The following is a 21,678-nucleotide window of genomic DNA, read 5'->3' as shown; positions in this document are numbered from 1 at the left end:
CCTCTATTCCCAGTTCATCTTTATGTAATGCCCATCTTTATGCCTGATGGTTCTTCTTGTCCTGAAGTCTGCTTTGTGTGAAATATAGCTATACCTGTGTTTTGAATTGTCAGCACTGTATATATTTCTCCATCCCTTTGCTTTTAATCTAATTGTGTGTTTATGTTTAAAGTGGATTTCTTGTAGCTGACATATAGTTAAGCCTTGTTTTTTATCCACTGTCAGTCTCTTAATTGGTTTATTTAGACTATTGATATCAATGATTATTGAAGTAGTTGAATCAATATCTACTCTATACATAGTTTTTCTAGTCTTTGCTCTGGACCTTTTTTAAAAAAAACAACAACAAAACTTTCCCTCTTTTCCTGCCTTCTCTGAAGGTTTTAATTGAGCACTTTGTATGATTACATTTTCTCTCCTTAGTACATCCTTTACCTCTTTAAAAAAAATTACCTATTAGATAAGTTAAAACTAAACAGAAATGTGGATAGAGAATCACAGCTAGCCAGGAGCAGAAGCCTTCTGATGTAGCTGGTATTGGTAGGAATATTTAAGCTGAATTTGACAAATTGTTGTATGCTCAGTTTTGAGGGGAGTGATTTGCCCTATGACCTCAATTCTCTGATGCACCTAAGAAGAATTGTTTTTCAGGCTGTCCAGAGTTTTTCTTATTGTGAGGGTGAGTGATGACTTCCAAGCTCTTTATTATTATAGCAGAAACCAAAGTTCCTCCAACTATTAGTGTGAATTATTTTCCCCATCATTTCTCTTAGTTTTTTCTTCTTGTATTTTGCTATTATTAGGTACACATATATTTATAATGGTTAAATCTTCCTGATTCACCCTTTTATCATTATAAAATGTTACCTCTTTATTTCTAGTAATATTTTTTTTTTGCCTAGTGTCTTTTCTGTCTGATGTTAGTATAGCTACTCCAGCTTTCTGTGGTTACAATTTGCATGATGCATCCTTTTCCATCCTTTAACTTCCAATCTTTGAATCAAAAGTGTTTCCTGCAGATATAGATAGAGCTTTTAAAAGAAAAATTCTGATAATCTCTGTCTTTTGATTGGATTGTTCAACTTTTTCACAATTAATATAACTATAGATACAGTTGGATTTACATCAGCCATTTTACCTTTTGCTTTCTAAATGTCTTATGTTTTTGTCCATCTAATCTCTCTTCTTTTTGCATTAAGTGAATATTTTCAAATGTAGCATATTAGTTATTTTAATGATTGTCCATTAGTTCTGAATTATTTCCTTAGTGGTTGCTCTGGGTTTATCACGTACATCTTAACTCTTCAGAGCTTCAGATTTACATGAACTTAATTCCAGCAAAATATAGAAACATCATTCCTATACAGCTCTAGTCACTTTCCCCTCTTTTGTGGAATTACTGTTATACATGTTACATCTACAAATTTTAAAACTCAGTGATACATTATTATAATTTCTACCTTATAAAATTCCTATGTTTTCAAAGAAACTAAGAAAGAAGAACACATATATTTTGGGTTTTGTTAAATTTACCTATCATTTATTGTTCTCATCATTTGTTCCTATTTAAGTTATCATCTGAAGTTACTTCCTTAGTCTAATACTGCTTTGTTCCCACCATCTCCTTTATACTGTTATTGGTAAATATATTAAATTTCTATACATTATAGGACAATTATATACATATTATTTCATACATTTACTTTTAAAATCAGTTGAAAGAAAAAAGGTGAAAATATGCATTTATGCTGCCTTTCAACTACAATTGACCCTTGAACAACATGGGGCTTCCCTGGTGGCTCAGATGGTAAAGAATCTGCCTGCAATGTAGGAGACCCGTATTCGATCCCTGGGTCAGGAAGATCCCCTGGAAAAGGAAATGACAACCCACTCCAGTATTCTTGTCTGGAGAATTCCATGGACAAAGGAGCCTGGTGGGCTACAGTCCATGGGGTTGCAAGAGTTGGACATGATTGAGCAACTAACACTTGAACAACATGAAGGTTTAGAGTGCTGATCCCCCATGAAGTTGAAAATCCATGTTTAACTTTACAGTCAGCTTTCTGACTGTAAAGTCAGAAAGGGTTCAGTCAGGGTTCCGCATCTACAGATTCAACTAACCATAGTTTGTGTAGTAATATAGTATGGATTTATTGAAAAGAAACGCTGCAAATAAGTGGACCTGTGCAGTTTAAACCCATGCTGTTTAAGGGTCAACTGTACATAATTACCTTTGCTGTTCTTTGTTTACTCATAAGGATTCAAGTTACTGTCTGAGCTCACTTTAACTTTCATTCTGAAGAACTTCCTTTAGTAATTTTTATAAGGCAGGTCTGCTAACAACAAATTCTCTCATTTTTTATCTGCAAGTATCTTGAGTTCACTTTCATTTTTGAAAGGACAGCTTTGTGACTATAGGATTCTTGGCTGACAGGGCTTTCTTTGATCACTCAGAGTGTTATCCCACTGCCTTCTAGTTTCCATTGATTTTGCTGAGAAGTCAGCTGTTAATCTTCCCAGGGCTCCTTTGAAAGTAGAGTTGTTTTTCCTGTTGCTGCTTTGAAAATTTTCTCCTTGCCTTTGACTTTCAACACCCCCCCCTCAACTAAGTTGCATCTGTCTATGGATCTCTTTAAGTTTATTCCATTTGGAATTAGGTGAACATCCTGAATGTATAGATTGGTATTAGTCAATAAATTTTGAAATTTTTCAGCCATTATTTCTTCACTATCTTTTCTGCTCCTTTCTGTCCTCTCCTGATATTCTATGTAGGATGGTGTACTTAATGATGTCCTGCAGTTCTCTAAAGCTCTATTCATTTCTTTCATGTTTTTTTGTTTTGTTTTGTTTTTTGGAATGCATAACACCTAACAATCTATCTTCAAGTTTGCTAATTCTTAAGTCTATCAATTCAAATTAAACTTAAGACTTTCAGTTTAGCTTTTAAACTTCAGAATTCCCATTTGGTTATTTTCTGTTTTAATAATTTGTTTCTCTACTGATATTCTCTGATGTGACATGGTCATCACATCTTCCTCTATTAATCATGATTTCTTTGAGCTTTCTCAACATTTTTATAATGGCTACTTTGAAGTCTTTGTTTATTAAATCCTATATCTGATTGCTCATACTGGCAGGAACTGTTGACTGATTTTCCCTCAGTAAATGAAAGCGTATGATCTTACCAAATCCAGGCTTTTTTTAAAGGGGGGATTTCTAAGATTAGTGTTGATATTTGTTCTCACCCCAGGGCTCTTTGCAGCCATTTCTCTCACCAAACTAGTTGACCTACAGATTAGCTTACACCTCCAATGAATCTAACATTCTCCTACCTATTGCCTTTTAACCACAAACTCCACTGTTTTGACAACACCCTCAGGTTTGAACTTTTTCACATTTCGTTGCAAATGAAGTCTGTTCCTTTGGGAGAGATTCAGAGTTATCTGTCCTATGGCTTTCTCCTACCCCCTCCCACTCTCAGGCAAAATTTAGAGGTGAAGTTCTGTTGCTGGAGACAGAGATCATGGTGCCCACTATTTTCTGACTGACATACACACGTTAGGTGCTGCCTGCTTGTGGAAGGAGGGGTATTAACTACAGATCCTCTCGGTATGAATTCTCTACCTCTAAGCTGCAGCAAGGACAATCAACACTCCGGTATTCTCATTGATACCGTACTCAGTATAGTGCTCTCATCTCACAAGTGTGAGCTGAGTGGAAGCATGAAGGCCTCACGTCTCACCCACACTCCCCTGGAATATAACCTTAGCATCAGGGGGCTAGGAGGCAGGATGAGAAACACTGATACTCTGCTCTCTTACGAAGACAGCCCTCCTCCTGGAAGCTGCAGGGGGAGGGAACCCTCATTCTTTAATTTATCAGAGTTGCCATGCCTCTGAGGAAGAGAGAAGGTAGTAGTCTTGGTTCAAATATCAAAGACTTGCTGTTCCTGCCAAGCTTCAGTAGATTCTCTTAAATACAATTTCTCCATTTGTTGTGTACCCTTTTAGGACCATTTCCAGAGAATTTAAATGCTTTCTTTTAAATAATTTTCACCAGTTTTTCTGGGGATCAAGGCTGCAGAGCTCATGTCACCATGCTGGAAGTGAACTCAAGATCTTGGGTACAGGTATTTTGGGTAGACACTGAAATATCCTTGGGCGTAACACTAACTTTCTACAATTTTACAAACTGTCCTTCTAAAACACTGAGACTACAAGGAGAGTCAGAGAATCTTCTCTGAGCCAATCACACACATCTGTATTTAAACATTGCTCCTTCAGCTTGTAGGACAATGTGGAGATAGAACATTCATTCTGTATACCTGCTATCTGGAACACGCAACGCACCACTAGCTACAGATGAGCAGCAAAATTCCCCTCCCCAAACCTGACCTCCTTCATGATAAATATTACACTCACTGAAACAACAGGCTAGGTAAAATGCTATACTGTCTGCTCTGTCTCAAATTTTGTACTGTATAGTACAACAGACTTTCACTGAAATTAAAAGCATGCAAACGTTTTCAAAGAAGGTAAAATTTCTAAAGAACAGTCTGGGATCTATCTCTGGATATTCTTTACTGAAAAGGTGTTACTATCAAGTAAGGGTATTTTACATTAACATAATGCAACATTTTTCACAAAACCAAGCTTGGAAGCAGAGAGGACTGTTTTTAAATATCAAAATAACATGGATTAAAACAAAACATGCATAAGTTTTTGAGATAAAACAGAACATTTCAAAGAACTGTCTGAGCTTTTAGCTGCCACTCTGCATGCTGCCCTCGTATTCTTTAGGATATATACTGTAGTCACTTATCACAGAAGTTAGAAGTACTACTTTTAAGTTGAAGCATTTGAGAAGCCTGCCCCAAATGATCACATTATAATGATAAATACACACACAGAACATCTATTTACACTAAAAATCCCTTCAGGATAGAACTACAGCCACTATTCTGCATATTCCCAATAAGCTTGTTAAGGCCTGCTACTCACAGCAGGGACTAAATAAATAATATTTTTAAGTGATCACAGGCAGTAAGGCTGATGAGACTGAAAACAAAAGGATCAACATGTACTTACAGGTTTGCACAGAGATCAGCTTACATATTATAGCAGAATCCAGAACTGGAGAAAGTAGGCTGCCCCCTCACCACTTGATATTTAGCAAATTGCATTCAGTATCAGAGACAAATTGAATAAAAATTAAATAAACACAAACCAACTATTTGGGACGGGGAAAAAAAAAACCTGGACTGAATCATGTCAGTTTTTAACCATTTTATCACACCCAACCTCAGCTATTGGCTGGAGTTCATTCTTTAGCCATGCTAAAAATTAAGTTGATATGAAATAACCACATATTTCCATAACTGTCAATTTAACTGACAGAACTGAATACCTTCTTAATTTGTGAACATAAAAGTATAACAAATAGAAACTCTTAAATGAACTAACCTTGAGGTTCACTGACCAACACCAAGCATTTTAATACTCCAGGAAGGAGTAGTTCAATCTCATAAACATCAGTGTTAGTTTCCTGAACAAGTTGGAGGATGAAGGCCAGAATGGATGCCAAGCGAGGAGGGAGCAAGGATCCTTTAAACTCAAAGTAGGACTTCCTGAAAAGAAGCACAATTTTGTTCTTCTCTTTAAAGTTTCAATAGAGCAGAATCAAATGTCATACACTTGAAAGATGATGGCCTATTTTATCTCCAAAATCCATAAAGCACAATTTTTAAAAACTAAGTATATTTTACCATATTTTCTTCAAACCTGAGATTTTTGAAGCAATGACTGCACATCCTACTGGCATGCTATAAAGGCCAAAGCAGAATACAGATACAAACTAAATATGAAGCAACCTAGTCTTAAAAAGAAACAATCAAAATTCAAAATCTAATAAAAATCCATTAATTTTTTTCCTTTCTAATGTAAGCTTGATCTCCCCTGAGTTCCTCAATGATACATTTTCTTAATTTGAATTTGCATAAAGATTCTCTCCTCATATTTATTTATGTATGGATTTGAAAGGGAGTCTTATTTTTCCAAATAAATAAGAGAACTATATTAGAAATCATCTTTCCATTCCAACCTGTATCCTTCCTTCCCTTATGAAATAAAAGAGAAGTAATTTAGGATTTAATATCTTCTTTTAAAGCAGGACAACTTTTATCATTTGAACTCAGAGGTCATAAAGATAACTCATCTGCCTCATCTTTGTATCTCTACCTCTTAGAATAGGTCTCAACTCATAGCAAGTGTTCAGTGTACTTTTTTACATGAATAAATGAAAAGTGGAAATCGCACAGTTTCTAAAAAGTGTAGACAATATGAAAAAGTGTCAAATATAGCTAAATCTAAACCAGACATCTACATATACTTTGCGAAGAGATATAATTTGCCAAAATGGGGCCTAGAAATCACTCAATACTATAAATCCCTTAAGGGCGAAACTATGACTTCACCATTTCTACTCCATACAATGACTTCCAACAAATATTACATATTAGAAAATTTATTCATTCTTTGAGGTCAATTGTTTTATGAGTTTTGTTTAATGCTGAATTTCTAATGCCTAGAACAAACATTCATTGAGTATGTGGTGTGCTTGGTACAAGTCTAAGAACAAGAAAGTAAAATATGGTGTCTGAAAGCAATGGCTCACTGTCCAGTGGAAAAGTTAGATAAGGAAGAAAATAACAATTATACTATAGTGTGATAGATGCTTTGGAAGATAATCCCAGAATTCTTGGGAATTCAGTAGAAGGAGTCCTAAGCTAGGGAATTATAGGAGTAGAGAAGCTTGGAATAGAGTAAGTCATAGGAGACAATCTCTATGGCTTTCCTGAGTGTTAAAAGAAAAAAAGAAAAAGGAATTGCTACTTGTTTAGGTCTTCAACTAGAAACAGTAAGAAAAACATTTTCACTATATACAAAGTAAAGAAGAAAGTCAAGGAAAGTAGCCAGGGTCCTAAACACTGGGCTTTAACAGCTTTAAGGTCTTAAGGATTTGATTTCATTTCAGCACTTGCCATTTGGTTTACTAAAATTACCTATGCAATGCCTCAAACACAGTGGTAGAGTACTATATTCTTGCTGCAAAATTCATATACAAGTTATGTAAAACTATCATGATTCTGAGAACTGAATTATACAGAGCACATGGCTCCAGAAGAAGGAAAGAAGTGTCATGGTACACTGAGATATTAGGTGTAGGTCTCATAAAGCCTAGGCGCCCAGTAGATAGCATTTTAATGGAGAAAATGGTCTGAACAAAGCTGTGATATAGGGGAATGTGAAGCATTTTGGAAGGGTGATAATTAAACCAATCTCATTAGGGTTTGTATATGACAACATATATATGGGAAAGTTAAGTGACAGATCATGGACAGCAAACAAAGAAAGTTTGAGGGCAAGGAAGTACCATACTGGAAAAACATTTCAGGAAAAGTAATCTGGGGGAATTGTTTAGGTGAGACTGGAAGAAAAGACTAGAGATAGTGAAATTAGTTATGGGACTCTGGCAATAGTGTAGGTATAATGTGATAAAAAAGGGATGTGAAAAGGGAAGGAGACGATCATTTGCCAAAGGTTGCAAAGGGAGAGGAAACAAAGCACATGAAGCTTTCAAACCTGAGTAACAGAACACTAGGAACACACAGAGAAAGTCAGGGAGACTAGATCTCAGACATGGAATTCTGTAAAGTGAGGTGACAGATAGTATTAGGATATTAAAGCTATCAGATCATTAAAAACACAGGAAAAAAAAAAAAAACCCAAGAATAATATATATCACCATAGCATCTTAAAAGTTTAAAAACTAATTTCATATGAAGCTAAATACTTCATGAAGACCAAAAAAGTAAAGGTGGTTTCTAATGTTGCAGTTAGAAGATATGGTATTTAGTAGAAAACCTAAGAAGTTTCATTGATTCATTTGCCTAATAATAAAACTGAGTTATTAAGACAGAGAAGACTAAAAGAAAAAGGACTTCATATTGCTTCCTTTTTCATATTAGCATTCTTCTTTTCACTTAACTATCTCTTATAATTATTTCATTTTGTACACAATCAGTGTTTAACTGATAAAAAACGATACATATACATGTTGTTATTTAGTTGCTAAGTCATGTCTGACTCCTTTGCAACCCCATGGATTGTAGCCCACCAGGCACTTCTGTCCATGGGACTTCCCAGACAAGAATACCAGAGTGGGCTGCCATTTCCTTCTCCAACACACACACACACAGACACACAGACACACACACAGACAGACACACACACACACACAGACACAGACACAGACACAGACACACACACACACACGACATATATGGGCTTCCCAGGTGGCTCAGTGGGAAAGAATCTGCCTGCCAAGCAGGAGATGTGGGTTCAATTCCTGGGTTTGTAAGATCCCCTGGAGAATGAAATGGCAATGCACTCCAGTATTCTTGCTGGCAAATCCAACGGACAGAAGAGCCTGGTGGGCTACAGTCCACGGGGTCACAAAAGATTCAGACACAACTTAGTGACTAAACAGCAGCAGCGGGACATATGAGAAAAATAATAGCAATACAGAGAAAACAAGCAATTCAGAGAAAACAAACAATTTAAAGAGCTCTGTCTTAGGCTGCCAAGTCATTCTGATAAATTCTGAGATACTTTCAGGAAAAAAGTTTCTAAACTCAGAATCCTACAGGTTGCTAATACTTTTGTTATTTTTTAATAGAGAAAATTATTATTTAATAGAGAAAATAAAAAACTATTCTGTTTTTAATAGAGAATAATACATTGTAAATACCACTTATTTTTAATATTTAGATGTACCTTATGACATGGACAATGCATTTCTTTAGCAATGACATCGGTGGAACACTGGCTGAGTTCTTCAATGCCAACAAAACAGGATGTTGTCCAAGCCCTAAGACATGAGCTGAGGGTGGAAGAAATCGCCCGATATACTGCTCAATAACATTCCCCAGCAATTGATTTAGATAGGCATTTGGATTTTGAGACTGACAACACACAATACACATGCCCTACAGGAGAAAAAAATAGAGAGAAATACTAAAAGATAAAGTTTAAAAAAAAAATTAGGAAGTTACTAATTTTGCCCCCGGCATTGATATTTATATCAGAATGTGTAACTTAACACAGACAACAAGAACACCTTCCATAATCAACAGGTAATGTTTGTATGAAGCTCAGGGAGCAACTGAGTTTGGTTAACTTATGTAATGGTACCTAACCAAACACATGTGTTTGGGGCACACCCAGAGGAAGCAGGGGAGAAAAGTAGGAAGACAGATGAAACTCCCTTCTGGGAGCTCTTCAGAAAAGTCTCATCTTCAGAAAACTTCACCACCACACTCATCAGTGAAATATATATGTAATTACAATGTTATAAAATACACATCAGGTCTATTTTAAAACTTATGGTACTGGTCATTTTATCTGAATAAGGCTAAAATTTATGTTAAAAATTTTCAATGTTAAGAAACATAATACATTTTTTTAAATAAAAATAACAAAAGGAGAGAAATGCAGAAGATAAGACTCGGAATAATGACAACTGATTTTGAGGGTTTTTTTATATGTCAGCACTGTGCCACATGTTTTGTATTCATTATTTCATTCAAATTTCTCAAAAAACATCCTCAGTGACTTAGTGTTTTATCTCTGATTTTACAGCTGGAGAAACTGATGTTTAGAGAAGAGTTTGCTGAAGGTCAAACAGAACTCACAATGTCTTATATGTCTTTTGATTTAAACCCTTGTATTTGTATAGAGTTAATGAGATACTTTCACATGGATTGCAGTGTTTTATACTTACAAACAAATCAACCCCCTAAGAAAAAAATTTTTTCTGCTAATATTACTAAATATTGCATTTTACTAAATAATCACCAACAGAGCAACAAATTATGCTCTAAAAGTTCACTTACAATTTGGTACCTTGGTGATTTCACAATGTGGTTTTTCCAGAGAAATAATCAGAAACAACTGTCATGTCTCTATTTTAATTATAAATGGTATTTGTCCAGTAAGAAATTTTGAAACTTTATTTCTAATGAACAGTTCAAAGCTGTTAAAACATAAGCACTTAAACAACAATTGAAAAAAGCAAAACAATGGACTCCCCCACCCATTTCTTTCATGCTCTGTTTGAGGAAAAGCATATTATATCAAGATAAAATAATAAATGAATAATTTTTAAAAAATTCTGATGAGAAGAGCTTATACCTTTAAGAAGTTAAAGATATAGCTCCAAGTCAGTTCTGCCAAATGGATAATTCAACAAATTTTTTAACTTAGGAAGTTTGTAAGAATTCTTATTATGTGAACTGTTTTGGTATCAGAGGGCCATGCTGGGGCAAGCACTCCACACAACTATTGACATAAGCAGCCACTATGGAATCTAAGAAGTATTCTATTTCTTTCCGCTGCTCTACAACATTCATACTCAGCAACTCTGTGACTGGTGATCCTAAATGTTTCTAAAATCTGCTGTGTGCTCTGTACCCACTGCCTTAGTTCCACATCTTCAGATAATGAACTACCCCCTGCCTACCAAATCTCCAGTCTAACCTCCTCATCAACTTAAATGTGGCCACCAGAATCACCTTTCTAAAACATAAATATGGTATGTCACTCCCACTTCTCTGCTCACAATCCAACAACATTCCCCTTGTACAAGAGCAAGTCCAAACTTCTTAACAGTACACAAAACCCTTCACTATGTGGCTCCTCCTGTATGAGCCTCCAGCCACAAAAGAATTATCTGCCTTTCCCCATGAGTTATGTTTTCTTCTAGCTTATGCTCTCCACATGCTGTTCCCTCTTACAGGAGCAGTCCTTCAACTCCTACCCACTCTGCTCTTTAACACCTAAATATCCTTTACTACAGTTATCTTCTCTTGCATCTCCTCAGCCCAGTCTGGCTGACCGAGAGAGGAGGCCTCTGAGGGAAATACTGAGCAGGTGCTGGATTGTCTATGCTAGTCAGTCTCTTCGCTCAAGTTTAAGCTTCTTGAGAGTGGAGGTTTTGCCACTTTCATCTTTGTTTTCAGAGCTCAACACAAAAGAATTTTAAACCTGTTCAGTGGAAGTACATCATCACACATGTACACTAGGAATACAACATATGGTTTTGAAATCTGCAATTAGTAAACTGCTTAAAGGCAAGTGTCAATTTTTTTTCCCTTTTACTTTTAAGCAGACACACTTACTATACCTGGAGATACAAAGGAAGACTCTTCTGAATTGCAGTCAACATAGGTGCAGGCAGCTCCTTCTCTTGCTGTAATACTGTATGTGGCAGCAGTAAACAGTCTATGATCCGGAATAGTAATTTTTGGGCTTTAGAGGTGGCAAAGATCAGTGCCCATGATTTAACTAGAATTCCTAACAAAGAGGAGTGGTAAGAGAAATTATGGTTATCTTCTAACCAGAAAATTTTGTCATTCCAGTAAAAAAAAAAAAAATGTATATTTAAAACACAGAGGACCAAGTTAAAGTTGGCAATAGGAAGAAACATGTATTAACAGTCAAAAGACATATGCCAAGTATTTCACTAAAGAGGCAACTGTCTCAGAGTTCTGGGCCAAGAAAAACATACATTTCCTGAGCAACTGGCATTTAATACATACACACAATGTGTGGTTATACATTATGTGAAGTTATAGATTGAATGTTGCAATTAGCAGGATCTCTCTCTCTCTCTCTTTTTTGCTCTGGCTGCTAGGAAACTCAGAGGCCAATCTGCAGTCCAACTTTAAGAACACTATAAGACCATATATTATGCATTTATGTATATATTCACTTTTCCCTGGGCTTCTTCATGCTACTCTAAATTTTACTTATAGTCTTACTTCTTTATATTTTAAATTACATTTACAGGCTGTCTGAACCCAGTTTGCCACAAGAGGGATCACTAAATTTAATTGTTGAAGTAGGAAAAAAGATTAGCTGTAACATCTTGAAGCAATCACTTAACCTCTTGGAACTTCAGTTTTTACAACTTCTAGCTATTTAACATAAACACTGAATTTAAATTTTGATTCTAAAAGAAGAGAAATGGACTTCTTTACTACATGAACTGTATTATGGTTTCCTGATGGTAGAAGTCTGTCAAAAAACTGCTATACTGAATGATGGTAAAACAACAAATGAGCACTTTTTGCTTAATAAAGTAATTAAGGGCAGATATATACTTCCCTTTAGAGTACATTACTGCTACTGAACCCTCTTTTACTGAAAAATATGAATTTAAAAGGAGATCATTAAGCACTTGTCCAAACAGCAGTGGCAGAGTTGCTGCATAAACTTTTATATTTTATTTCATCTTAGAAAAGCAAAAAAGGTAAAATTCAGTCATTTCCATAAAACAGAAAGTTTAAAATTCAAGCTCTGAAAGAAAACAAAAATATGCTTATACAGTTTTTTAAAACAAAACAAAACAAAAAAACAACAACCAATAATCACTTCTAAGAACAAACAGCAACATTAATCTTCTGTTGTAAAAGGAAATACAATAATCAATCATAAAGAAACACAATGCTCACTTAGCAATATTTTAAATAACGCTGGCCTGCTGCTCATTTTTCCAGCAGGTGAAAATCGCGAGGATGACAGCAACGTAAGAAGAACTCACATTCTAAACAACATTAATACACTGGTAAGAGGAACTGCCATCACCACCAACATTTAAAATGATTCATATCACTCTTAAGTGTCACACAGGTATTAACTTATAAAGAGCAAGGACCTTCCAACTGAAAACGCATCTACCCTTGTATTTTATCTTCTGCAGTGGTTATAACACTGATAAAGACCTGAAATTTCATGAGTTCATAGAAGGTAGAGATGATACATTTGTTTTACTGCTATCAAGCCCCTAATTTGAAAGTTTCAGGAAAGAACATTCAAGGGTGTGGGGAATTAAAAATGCAAAGGAAAAAAATTTTAAGTAAAAAACTCTGGAAAATGTTTAAATACACAGAGTAGCTTTGCAAGAGACCAAGTTATTTTTCCTGGCTAAGAACTGTTCCCACTCCAGTATTCTGGCCTGGAGAACTCCAAGAGGGTTGCAAAGAGTCGAACAGGACTGAGCGACTTTCATTTTGGTTTCCTTTGTAGCTCAGTCAATAAAGAATCTGCCTGCAATGCAGGAGGTCTGAGTTCGATTCCTGGATCAGGAAGACACCCTGGAGAAGAAAATAGCAACCCACTCCAGTACGCTTGCCTAGAGAATCCCATGGACAGAGGAGCCTGGCAGGCTACAGTCCACAGTGTCGCAACAGTCAGACACGACTTAAGTGACTAAACCACCAACAAGAACTATTTCTTACTTACTGATAAAGCTGAAAATATAGGAAAACTGTGGGGAATATATTCCCATAATTGAAAGCCACACACAATAAGTATTTACTTATTTTCTACTCTATGTATATATTAAGCCTTAAAACAAAAGACAATTGAGATCATTATATATTTTTAGATGTAGTTAACAGAAAGCAACTTTGCTCATTTAGTAACACTACAAAATATACTACATACCAATAGCTAGATTTATATTTAAAGTTATTAAGTTTCAGAAATATTTACTTAATATATGCCATCCTCTGTGTAGACTGGAGAATCTAACCACTGTATCATAAGTTCCCAAATAGGTGCCTGATATACACTCAGTAAATGTTCTTATTTGTTCAGAATACAACACAATGATGGGAATAATAAGATATGGCCACTAACCATAAGCAAGTTTAAATTTTACTGGAGGCATATCAAGTACACAAATAATTGTAATAAATGGAAAGCTACAAAAAAAAAAAAGTCAGAAGAGAAGGACAGATGAAGCAGAGCCAGGGAGAGCAGCTCTTCCTAGGCTGGAGAGTGAAGGGTCATGTGTAGAATTTCAATTTGAAAGATCAAAGGGGAAGAATGATCCCAAGAGAGAAAGACGATCAAGAGGAAAGTCATGGAAACAGAAAAACCAGAGATATAAAGAATGGAAAAAAAAAAAAAGGACATAAAGGGAAGAAAAGTTGAAGACACTACTGCAAGATCAACCCTGCCTTCTCAGAAATTACCTGGAGACAATTAAGACCCCAGATGCCTTAATCTGGAGTGATGCTGTCAAGAGTTAGTGCCTCCACTAGCAGCGGTGCAACTGAATAGCAGAGGCATTTATCCCCAGGGAGGAACCAGCCAGGTAAACAAAGTACCAATGTTTCTGTGGTTAATTTTCTTTTACTCTAGTCGATGTGATATCCCAACACCAACACACCCAAAACAGGTTCCAACTCTCAACAATTTCTATTTGCTCTTTCTCTGTTTTCTTCTAAACCTGTGCACCCATAAAAGACATCTGTTCCTAATTTCTGCTGACTAAATGGGCAACACTATAGCAGTGTAACTCTATTCCCAGACTCTGAGGGCTAGACAAAGGGAAGGAATATCATATCCACAGGCCTTTAAATAAAAAAATCAAGCATGTAACAAAACAAAGAAGCTCCCCAATTCTCCATAAGGAGAATTATGTCCCAGGTCTACATATCACCAATCCAAATGATTTTGCAGTTTTTGATAAGACAATCATGTATTTTGTAAAATAAAGACATCCTTCTAAAATCATACATTTAGCTTGGCAAAAATCTAATAGCAACTAATAAATTATAAGCCTAAATGCTGAAATACATGTTAATCTACATTTTACTAAGTTAAATTTATAATAAATTCTCACTTATATTTTCCTCTAAAATTAAAATGACCAAATTGCTACTATTGCTTTCACTACACCCCACATCATCCATATTTACACATTTTCACATTCTCCTTTATCTTTCACAACAAAGATAAAAGGTTTCAGACAGCCCAAATCAGGTTTATTCTTATGTTCACAAGATCAAAGGGAACAGATATAAGGTTTTGGCCACAGAGAAAAAAATAAATAAACTTAAATTCTGTATAAAAACTTCTAAGGAAATCCTTCTCATTTCCCTTTATCCAGATCCTATTTTTGGTTAGCAACAAGGTTTTAGTGAACAAAGATATTCAAATTACTGACTTCCTAAAGAAGGATGACCTCTGTTGTTATAGTGCAGACACAGAAGAAGATTTCTTTTCTTTTTGAAAGGAGAAAACATATTGTGAGAAACAAGATTTGAAGCATAAATATCTTTTAGCACTATAATAAATCCTTTCCTGACCTCCTTCATACAGAGCAGACCATAAAAAATAGAAGGAAGTGATGGTTTTCTGAAGTTTTAAATTCTAACAAAGCATAGATAAGTGCTGGAAAAAGGTTCATTTTAATTATACAGGAATTCACAATGTGAATGATTTACAACAGACTGTCTGTAGCAAGCTGGAGTTAGTGTGTTTTTGTATTGATCATAATTAATTTTAGTATTAACCAAGCATAAGAAGAAAAGTTCTGAAAGGAGGTAGGGCAAGACATAGATACACTTGAAAGTCAACATGAATTATTTTAAACTAAATCACTGTCTTTCAGATTATTCTTAAGATTGTGTGGAGAGTAGTGACTTAGCCAGTGTATACTGACTAGCCAGTATATTCCTATCCATCATGATACCATAGGTTCAGTCTAGGAAGTTTTAATAAAGTCAGGAATACATACCCATCATCATATAAGTCAGTTGCAGCCCTGCACTGGAAACTTTTTTCCCCAAATAAGGTTTTATATATTTTAATATTTCACCAAGGTATTCTAAGGACTTTGTGACCATGGCAGATTTATCAGAAAATGTCTGCAGATTCCCGTAAGTTATACCAACAGCCTATAAATAAGAAAAAACATGATTTAGCTTTCCAAGTTTTCTACAATACAGACTTTGAAAAATATAGATAATTTCTCTTTCTACACACACCCACACGCACATACATATTCCTTACATTTAAGCCTTCATCCTTAACTTTCTAATAAATGGTCACAGCAATTAAAATCCAGAAAAAAGAATTATCTTGCCTTTAATGATTAAAATAAAGGCTAAAGGAAGAATAAAAAAAATCATTTCACCAATAATTATGAGTCAGCAAAGTATTAGTTAAAGACACATGGAACTAATATACAAGAAGCTTATAAACAAATTTCCTATTAGGCATTCCAAACAGGATGGCTCACTATATTTCTAGCACATAACTGGGAATTCTAAATCTGCAAATTTCTACAAAAAAGACCTACTGGTGAGGTTAATAAACTCACACAAGTCAGACCTCCATAAATAAAGTTCAGCTTTATGATATGAGTTGATTTTTTCCTCAGAATTTTGTTTATAAGCCAACAGTTGCCAGCTTAACTTTTTCAGAGGAAAAAAAAAGGATGAGGTACAAAGGGTAGAAATGGCAAAATGGGGAGGCATAGAAGTGTGAGATGAGGTAGTAAAAAAATAATGGTGAAGTCAGAAGAAGAAGGTAAATATGTGAGAGGCTAGTTGTGAAAAGATGAGAATAAGCAAGAGCTGAGAAGTCACAAAAAGAATCAAGAGAAAACTGGCTAGGGATGGGTGAGGTTTGAGGACAGTAGTAATGTTTCTAAGCCACTACTGAGAACTTACAATGAATTTCAATCACCCAAATTGGACCACGAATGGCACCAGTATACATGGTTATGTGGTTTTCTCCTGAAGCTCTCAGAAGATAAGACAAAGGAAAGAAACCAGGTGGTTGTACTGATCCAAAGTTGGAAGGTTTACAGCTGTAACCAAAAGACAGGGATGGGAGATTTTGAGTGTGTTGGTTAAGAGTAGTTGAAATGAGGCCTCCAAGAGGTTTAGTTAAGGTGGATAGAGAAGAGAGTGAGACCATCAGAGGACGCTGCACTTGGAAAAAAAGGGGAAAGGAAGAGCCTGATGAAGTCACTCAAAGAGTTGGAAGGAAAGTGGTGACAGTCAGTGAACTTTCAGATTCACCAAGTGAGACCATGGTTCAGTGGTTAGTCATGGGAGTAGATGGATGAGAGCAGAAGTGAAGATCACTGAGAGACCATTGGAGAAGATTTGAAATGAGGATTCAAGATAAGCTATCCAAGGTGATATTAAAGTTAGCCATGTTGATGATAAAATGTAGAATGAAGGAAAAGATAAGAAACCTAGTGAACTTGAGTGATTAGGAAGTGAACAGATGAGAACAAAAGATACACACTCAACAAGTCCCCTTTTCCATTTAGGTCTCTGCCCTTGGTTTTCTATACTTCTTTTCCTGGACCAGAAATTCTCAAATTTTTGTCTCAGTTTCCTGTTATACACTTAAAAATTGAGGATCTTAAAGGGGTTATTATTATATTATTTGAACTATATCCACTGATATTTATTATATTAGGAATTACAACAGAAATTTTTAATTTTTTAAAACTATAAACATGTTACTATAAGTAATATATTTTTAGTGAAAATAACTTCCTTTTCCAAAACAAACAAACGTACTGAAAAGTGGCTTTTTTTTTTTTACATTTTTTGCATATCTCTTTAACGCCTGGCTTAATAAAAGATAGTTATTCTCATATCTGCTTCTGCATATAATCTGTTGCAATATGTTGTAGATAAAAACAAATAAGTCTCATAAATACATGCAGCTGGAAGAAGAAAAAGTATTTTAATAAATTTTTCAGATAATTGTGGGATTCCTTTTTGATGTTACACCGAAACTTGACAAGTGGTATTTCTTAAACGTGAGTTGTAATATGGCATCCAAAGTCACTTTAATGCATATTCTGTACTCTGCTACATTAAAAGCCATTGGTCTATCCTGTGCTTTGAATGCATGTTTTCCACCCATGCATGCTTTCTAAAAAGTGTGTACTTGTCATCTGAAAAATTGTGGTTCCCAATTTGGACAACACATTTCACTGTCTGTATTTTTTAAAAATCATTATTTGTTAATATAACAAATAATCATATTTGTTAACATCAATGTTATCCAAAAGTCTTAAACCATCAAGAAGTTTTCAAGCTCCTGGTGGCAAATATAAGTGTTTCAAAATTCTAATTTTCTTAAAAGCTTAAATTATATTATTAGCAAAAATGCTGTCTTTGAAATGATTTCAAAGTTGCTTTCTTTGAAGTGATAGGCTCATTTTTCTAAGAAAATATTTGCCAAATACTCAGGTATGAATAACCATATTTTGTCAGTTGTTCTTTCATGATAAAAGTGTCTGTTCAGCTTGCAACTCAATTACATAAGTGTTTCTTATTTAAACAGTCTTTCTTCAGCGTGCAGCAAATGTACTTTAAGTACACTTCCTATCGTCATTCACAGAATACAAAAAGGGCATGTACTCAAGGATCAAAATTTATTAAAATCAATAACTTTATGGCTTCATTAATAATATTCTTAAGTGAACTGGCTTTTCTCCCCCTGTGTGACTGCATGGCCTTGAAAATTATAATGATTACTAGTATAATCTTGGGCCATGGTGTTGATTTCTACTACGGCTTTTATGTTCTTTGTATAAATGTCAATATACTTTTGAGCTCACAGAAACCCTGAAAATTACTGACTCCTAGAAGTCTATGAAAGAGACTTTTGAGAAAACCAGTGCCCTAGATTTCAGTATTTCTCTATGTTTAGCCTTAACCTCTCCAAATTATGAGACGTGTATTTTTCAGTGCCTTGACTATCCCCCTATCTTCATCCCATGCTATCATTTCTCTGCTAAGAAGAGTTAACATAGCAGGTCCCAATGTTACTATTCTTAAAAGGCTTACATGCAAGGTTGGCCCTTGGTTGATTTTTGGAACCTTATATTTTTTTCCCCATCATTTTCTGATAAGAATGGCTCACTGTGCTTCAACAGTTTGTGCAACCAATACAGTTATGCTGGATATCTGCTTTCCTTCTAGGAATCTGGATTTTTAAAAGTGCTGAACAAACAGGGCCTAGGTGGCCAGCCCCCATTAAAAAAACAAAACAAAACCCTGGGCACTCAGTCATTTAAGAGCTCCCCCAGTAAAGAATTTCCCTGGTGCTCTCACAATTCCTTGCTGGAATAATTAAGCATGTCCAGGGTAATATCACTAGAAGAGGACTCTTGGAAGCTGTGTTTGGTTTCTCCAGATGTCACCCATGTACCTTTTCTCTTTGCTGACTGTACTTTGAAACCTTTCACTGTGGTAAGTCATAGACCTAAGTACAACTATATGCTGAGTTCCGTGAGTCATAGCATGTGGTAGGGGAGAGAGACCCCTGAGCACCCCCTGACACAGTTTGAAACTAAACAGGTCTAAAATTGGGCTTCTCACCTACTTTGGCCCCATCCTAAATCATGATCTCTGCTTAACATCATCTTTTTCTAGTTAAACACAGTATTTCATAATCATTCAAAGATCCCCTAGTTCAATCTTCAGTTCCTCCTAAATCCCACTAGTTTCTGGCCATTAGTGTTCCTGAGCTTTTAATGTACTCTGTCCTCTGTTGTTACCAATTTTCTTAAAGTCATTTGATCAAATCAGACCTACTTAAAAATTCATAAAGCCTGTTCACAGGATAAAATCTAAACTTCTTATCTCAAGATGCACTGAATTCTTAACCTGCTGATTGACCTATCAACTAATTTGCACTTATCATATACTATCTTATATTATTCTTTTAAACTCTGGGCATGTCTTGTATTCTCAGACAAGTAAAAGTTCACTAAGATCAAGGACTAGTTCTTTTGGTTCTTCAAGTCCCTAAGATTTCTTCGCTTAATACTATCTAGCATTTAGCAAATAACTATAATTTTGTGAGTGGTGAAAGAACAATTAATTTGGATAGGATTAAATTAGGAGAGCCTTTGAATGGTTTGGTAGGGTGCTTGACTTTTACATCCTTTTCTGGTCCAGGATGGTCCCTAGCAAAGGTGTTTAATTACAGATGGAGATTCAATCAACAACTATAGAAAAGGCTCCAGAGACATGTGTATTTTACATTTGCATATATTGAAGATCCCCTGGAGAAGGGATAGGCTACCTACTCCATTATTCTTGGGGTTCCCTGTAAAGAATCTGCCTGCAATGTGGGAGACATGGGTTGGGAAGATTCCCTGGAGAAGGGAAAGGCTACCCACTCCAGCATTCTGGCCTGGAGAATTCCGTGGACTGTATAGTCTATGGGGTTGCAAAGAGTCGGACACAATTAAGCGACTTTCATATTCACTTTCACTATACCATTATGAAATATTTTTAAGATTAATACGACATCTCTAACTGTTGTACAATTGTATTTTAACTTAACGAAAACCAATGGAAGAATTCACATTTATGGAAAGAACTTATGGGTTGTAATGGTTTTCATTGCAGTTAATATCAACCACTGTGAGAAAACAAACCAAGTTTTAGTGAATAACTTACAAAAACACTAATCCAAGCACATTAACAACCTCAATTAGGTTATAAAACAAAGACTATCACGTAAGATAGATCCCTACAAAATTAATAATTAAAAGCAAAATGTTGAATGGGACTATTTATTACAGAGACAAAACAAAACAAATGGATTAGATTTTAAAGCCTGAACCATGTTATGGATATGAAGTAGTTAGCGCTTATGCTGAATACACACTAAAATTTTACTGTAAAATTTACAGTTTGTTACAGGGTGGTAAACATTAAGTTGGAACTATTATGGACCACATATAAGGAGATTTAAGTACCTGAAGAATATGGTTATCCAGCAATTTTAGCAATAAAATACTCCTACGATTTCGATCAGATTTGGAGTAAGGTTTTTATGTGGCATTCTTTACTCTTATTATTTTTCATTAAATGTAATTCCTCTGCTGTCCTCAAGAATGAATTGTACGCTATATCTTAGATTCACATTTCTATTCCTCCAGAATTTTATAATAGCAGCAACCAATAATATGATTCAGTTTAAAATAACTCATTTTATAGAAAAACATAATGAACACTTCAGGATTTTTGGAAAAATAATTGTAACTGATTTGGACAATTATATTAATGAATAAAAAAATACCTCAAAGAACCGAACAAGTGCTTTTTTAGGATCTTCTGGGATGGGTAAATATTCAACTTGAGACTTTGAGAAAATATTCTTTACTTCTGATAGCTTAAATAGCAACCTTGTCAGTTCAGTCAACTGTTCCATATAGTCCTTTTCTGTCAAAATAAATTATATTTATATGTTTATTGTATAAACTTATGTTATATATATGTATATATACATACATCACTGGAGTAGGAAACAGCAACCCACTCCAGTATTCTTGCCTGGGGAATTCCATGGAGAGAGGAGCCAGGCAGGCTATAGTTCATAGGGTCACAAAGTCAGACACAACTGAGCACACGTGTGCACACACACGTGCACACACACACACACAGGAGAGCAGAGAATATACCATTCTTCATTTGTGACAATGATTTGTTTTAAAATTAAAATTTCTACATTATTAAAAACTAAGTTTCTCTCACTACAGGAAGGCTTACAAACAAACATTTACTTGTGAACATCCTAGTCCCAAAAGTTATTAATGTAAAGCCAGCTGATATAATAAAATATAAAAGTAAATGTGGAACATGTTTTCAGTCCAGCCTTTCCAAGATTTACAACTGGCCATAAACAACAGCTTTAGGAAAATGCACACGCTCCAGGCAACCAGAACAGTATGGAATATTAAAAAAAAAAAAGTTACAAGAAAAAGGAGGAAATTATT

General features: G+C 35.2%; 1 protein-coding gene across 5 annotated transcripts in view; it reads right to left on the bottom strand.

Annotated features, from left to right (window-relative positions):
• Positions 1 to 21,678, bottom strand: part of MMS22L (MMS22 like, DNA repair protein) — a 118,726-nt gene that overhangs the window by 7,262 nt on the left and 89,786 nt on the right. For all 5 annotated transcript variants that reach the window (XM_081530350.1, XM_081530352.1, XM_081530349.1 and 2 more), the window contains 5 exons: positions 20,982 to 21,124; positions 15,649 to 15,808; positions 11,242 to 11,411; positions 8,835 to 9,046; positions 5,463 to 5,626 (listed from right to left, as the gene is read on the bottom strand). In XM_081530350.1, the coding sequence (XP_081386476.1) occupies positions 5,463 to 5,626; positions 8,835 to 9,046; positions 11,242 to 11,411; positions 15,649 to 15,808; positions 20,982 to 21,124 (849 nt within the window). The remainder of the gene's footprint in view (positions 1 to 5,462; positions 5,627 to 8,834; positions 9,047 to 11,241; positions 11,412 to 15,648; positions 15,809 to 20,981; positions 21,125 to 21,678) is intronic.

The sequence above is a fragment of the Giraffa tippelskirchi genome, chromosome 9 (genome assembly GCF_054371585.1).
Source record: "Giraffa tippelskirchi isolate mGirTip1 chromosome 9, T2T-mGirTip1v1.2.pri, whole genome shotgun sequence".
In the NCBI taxonomy this organism is placed as follows: domain Eukaryota; kingdom Metazoa; phylum Chordata; class Mammalia; order Artiodactyla; family Giraffidae; genus Giraffa; species Giraffa tippelskirchi.
The sequence above is the reverse complement of the archived record's forward strand: the minus strand, read 5'-3'. Positions and strand labels throughout refer to the sequence as shown.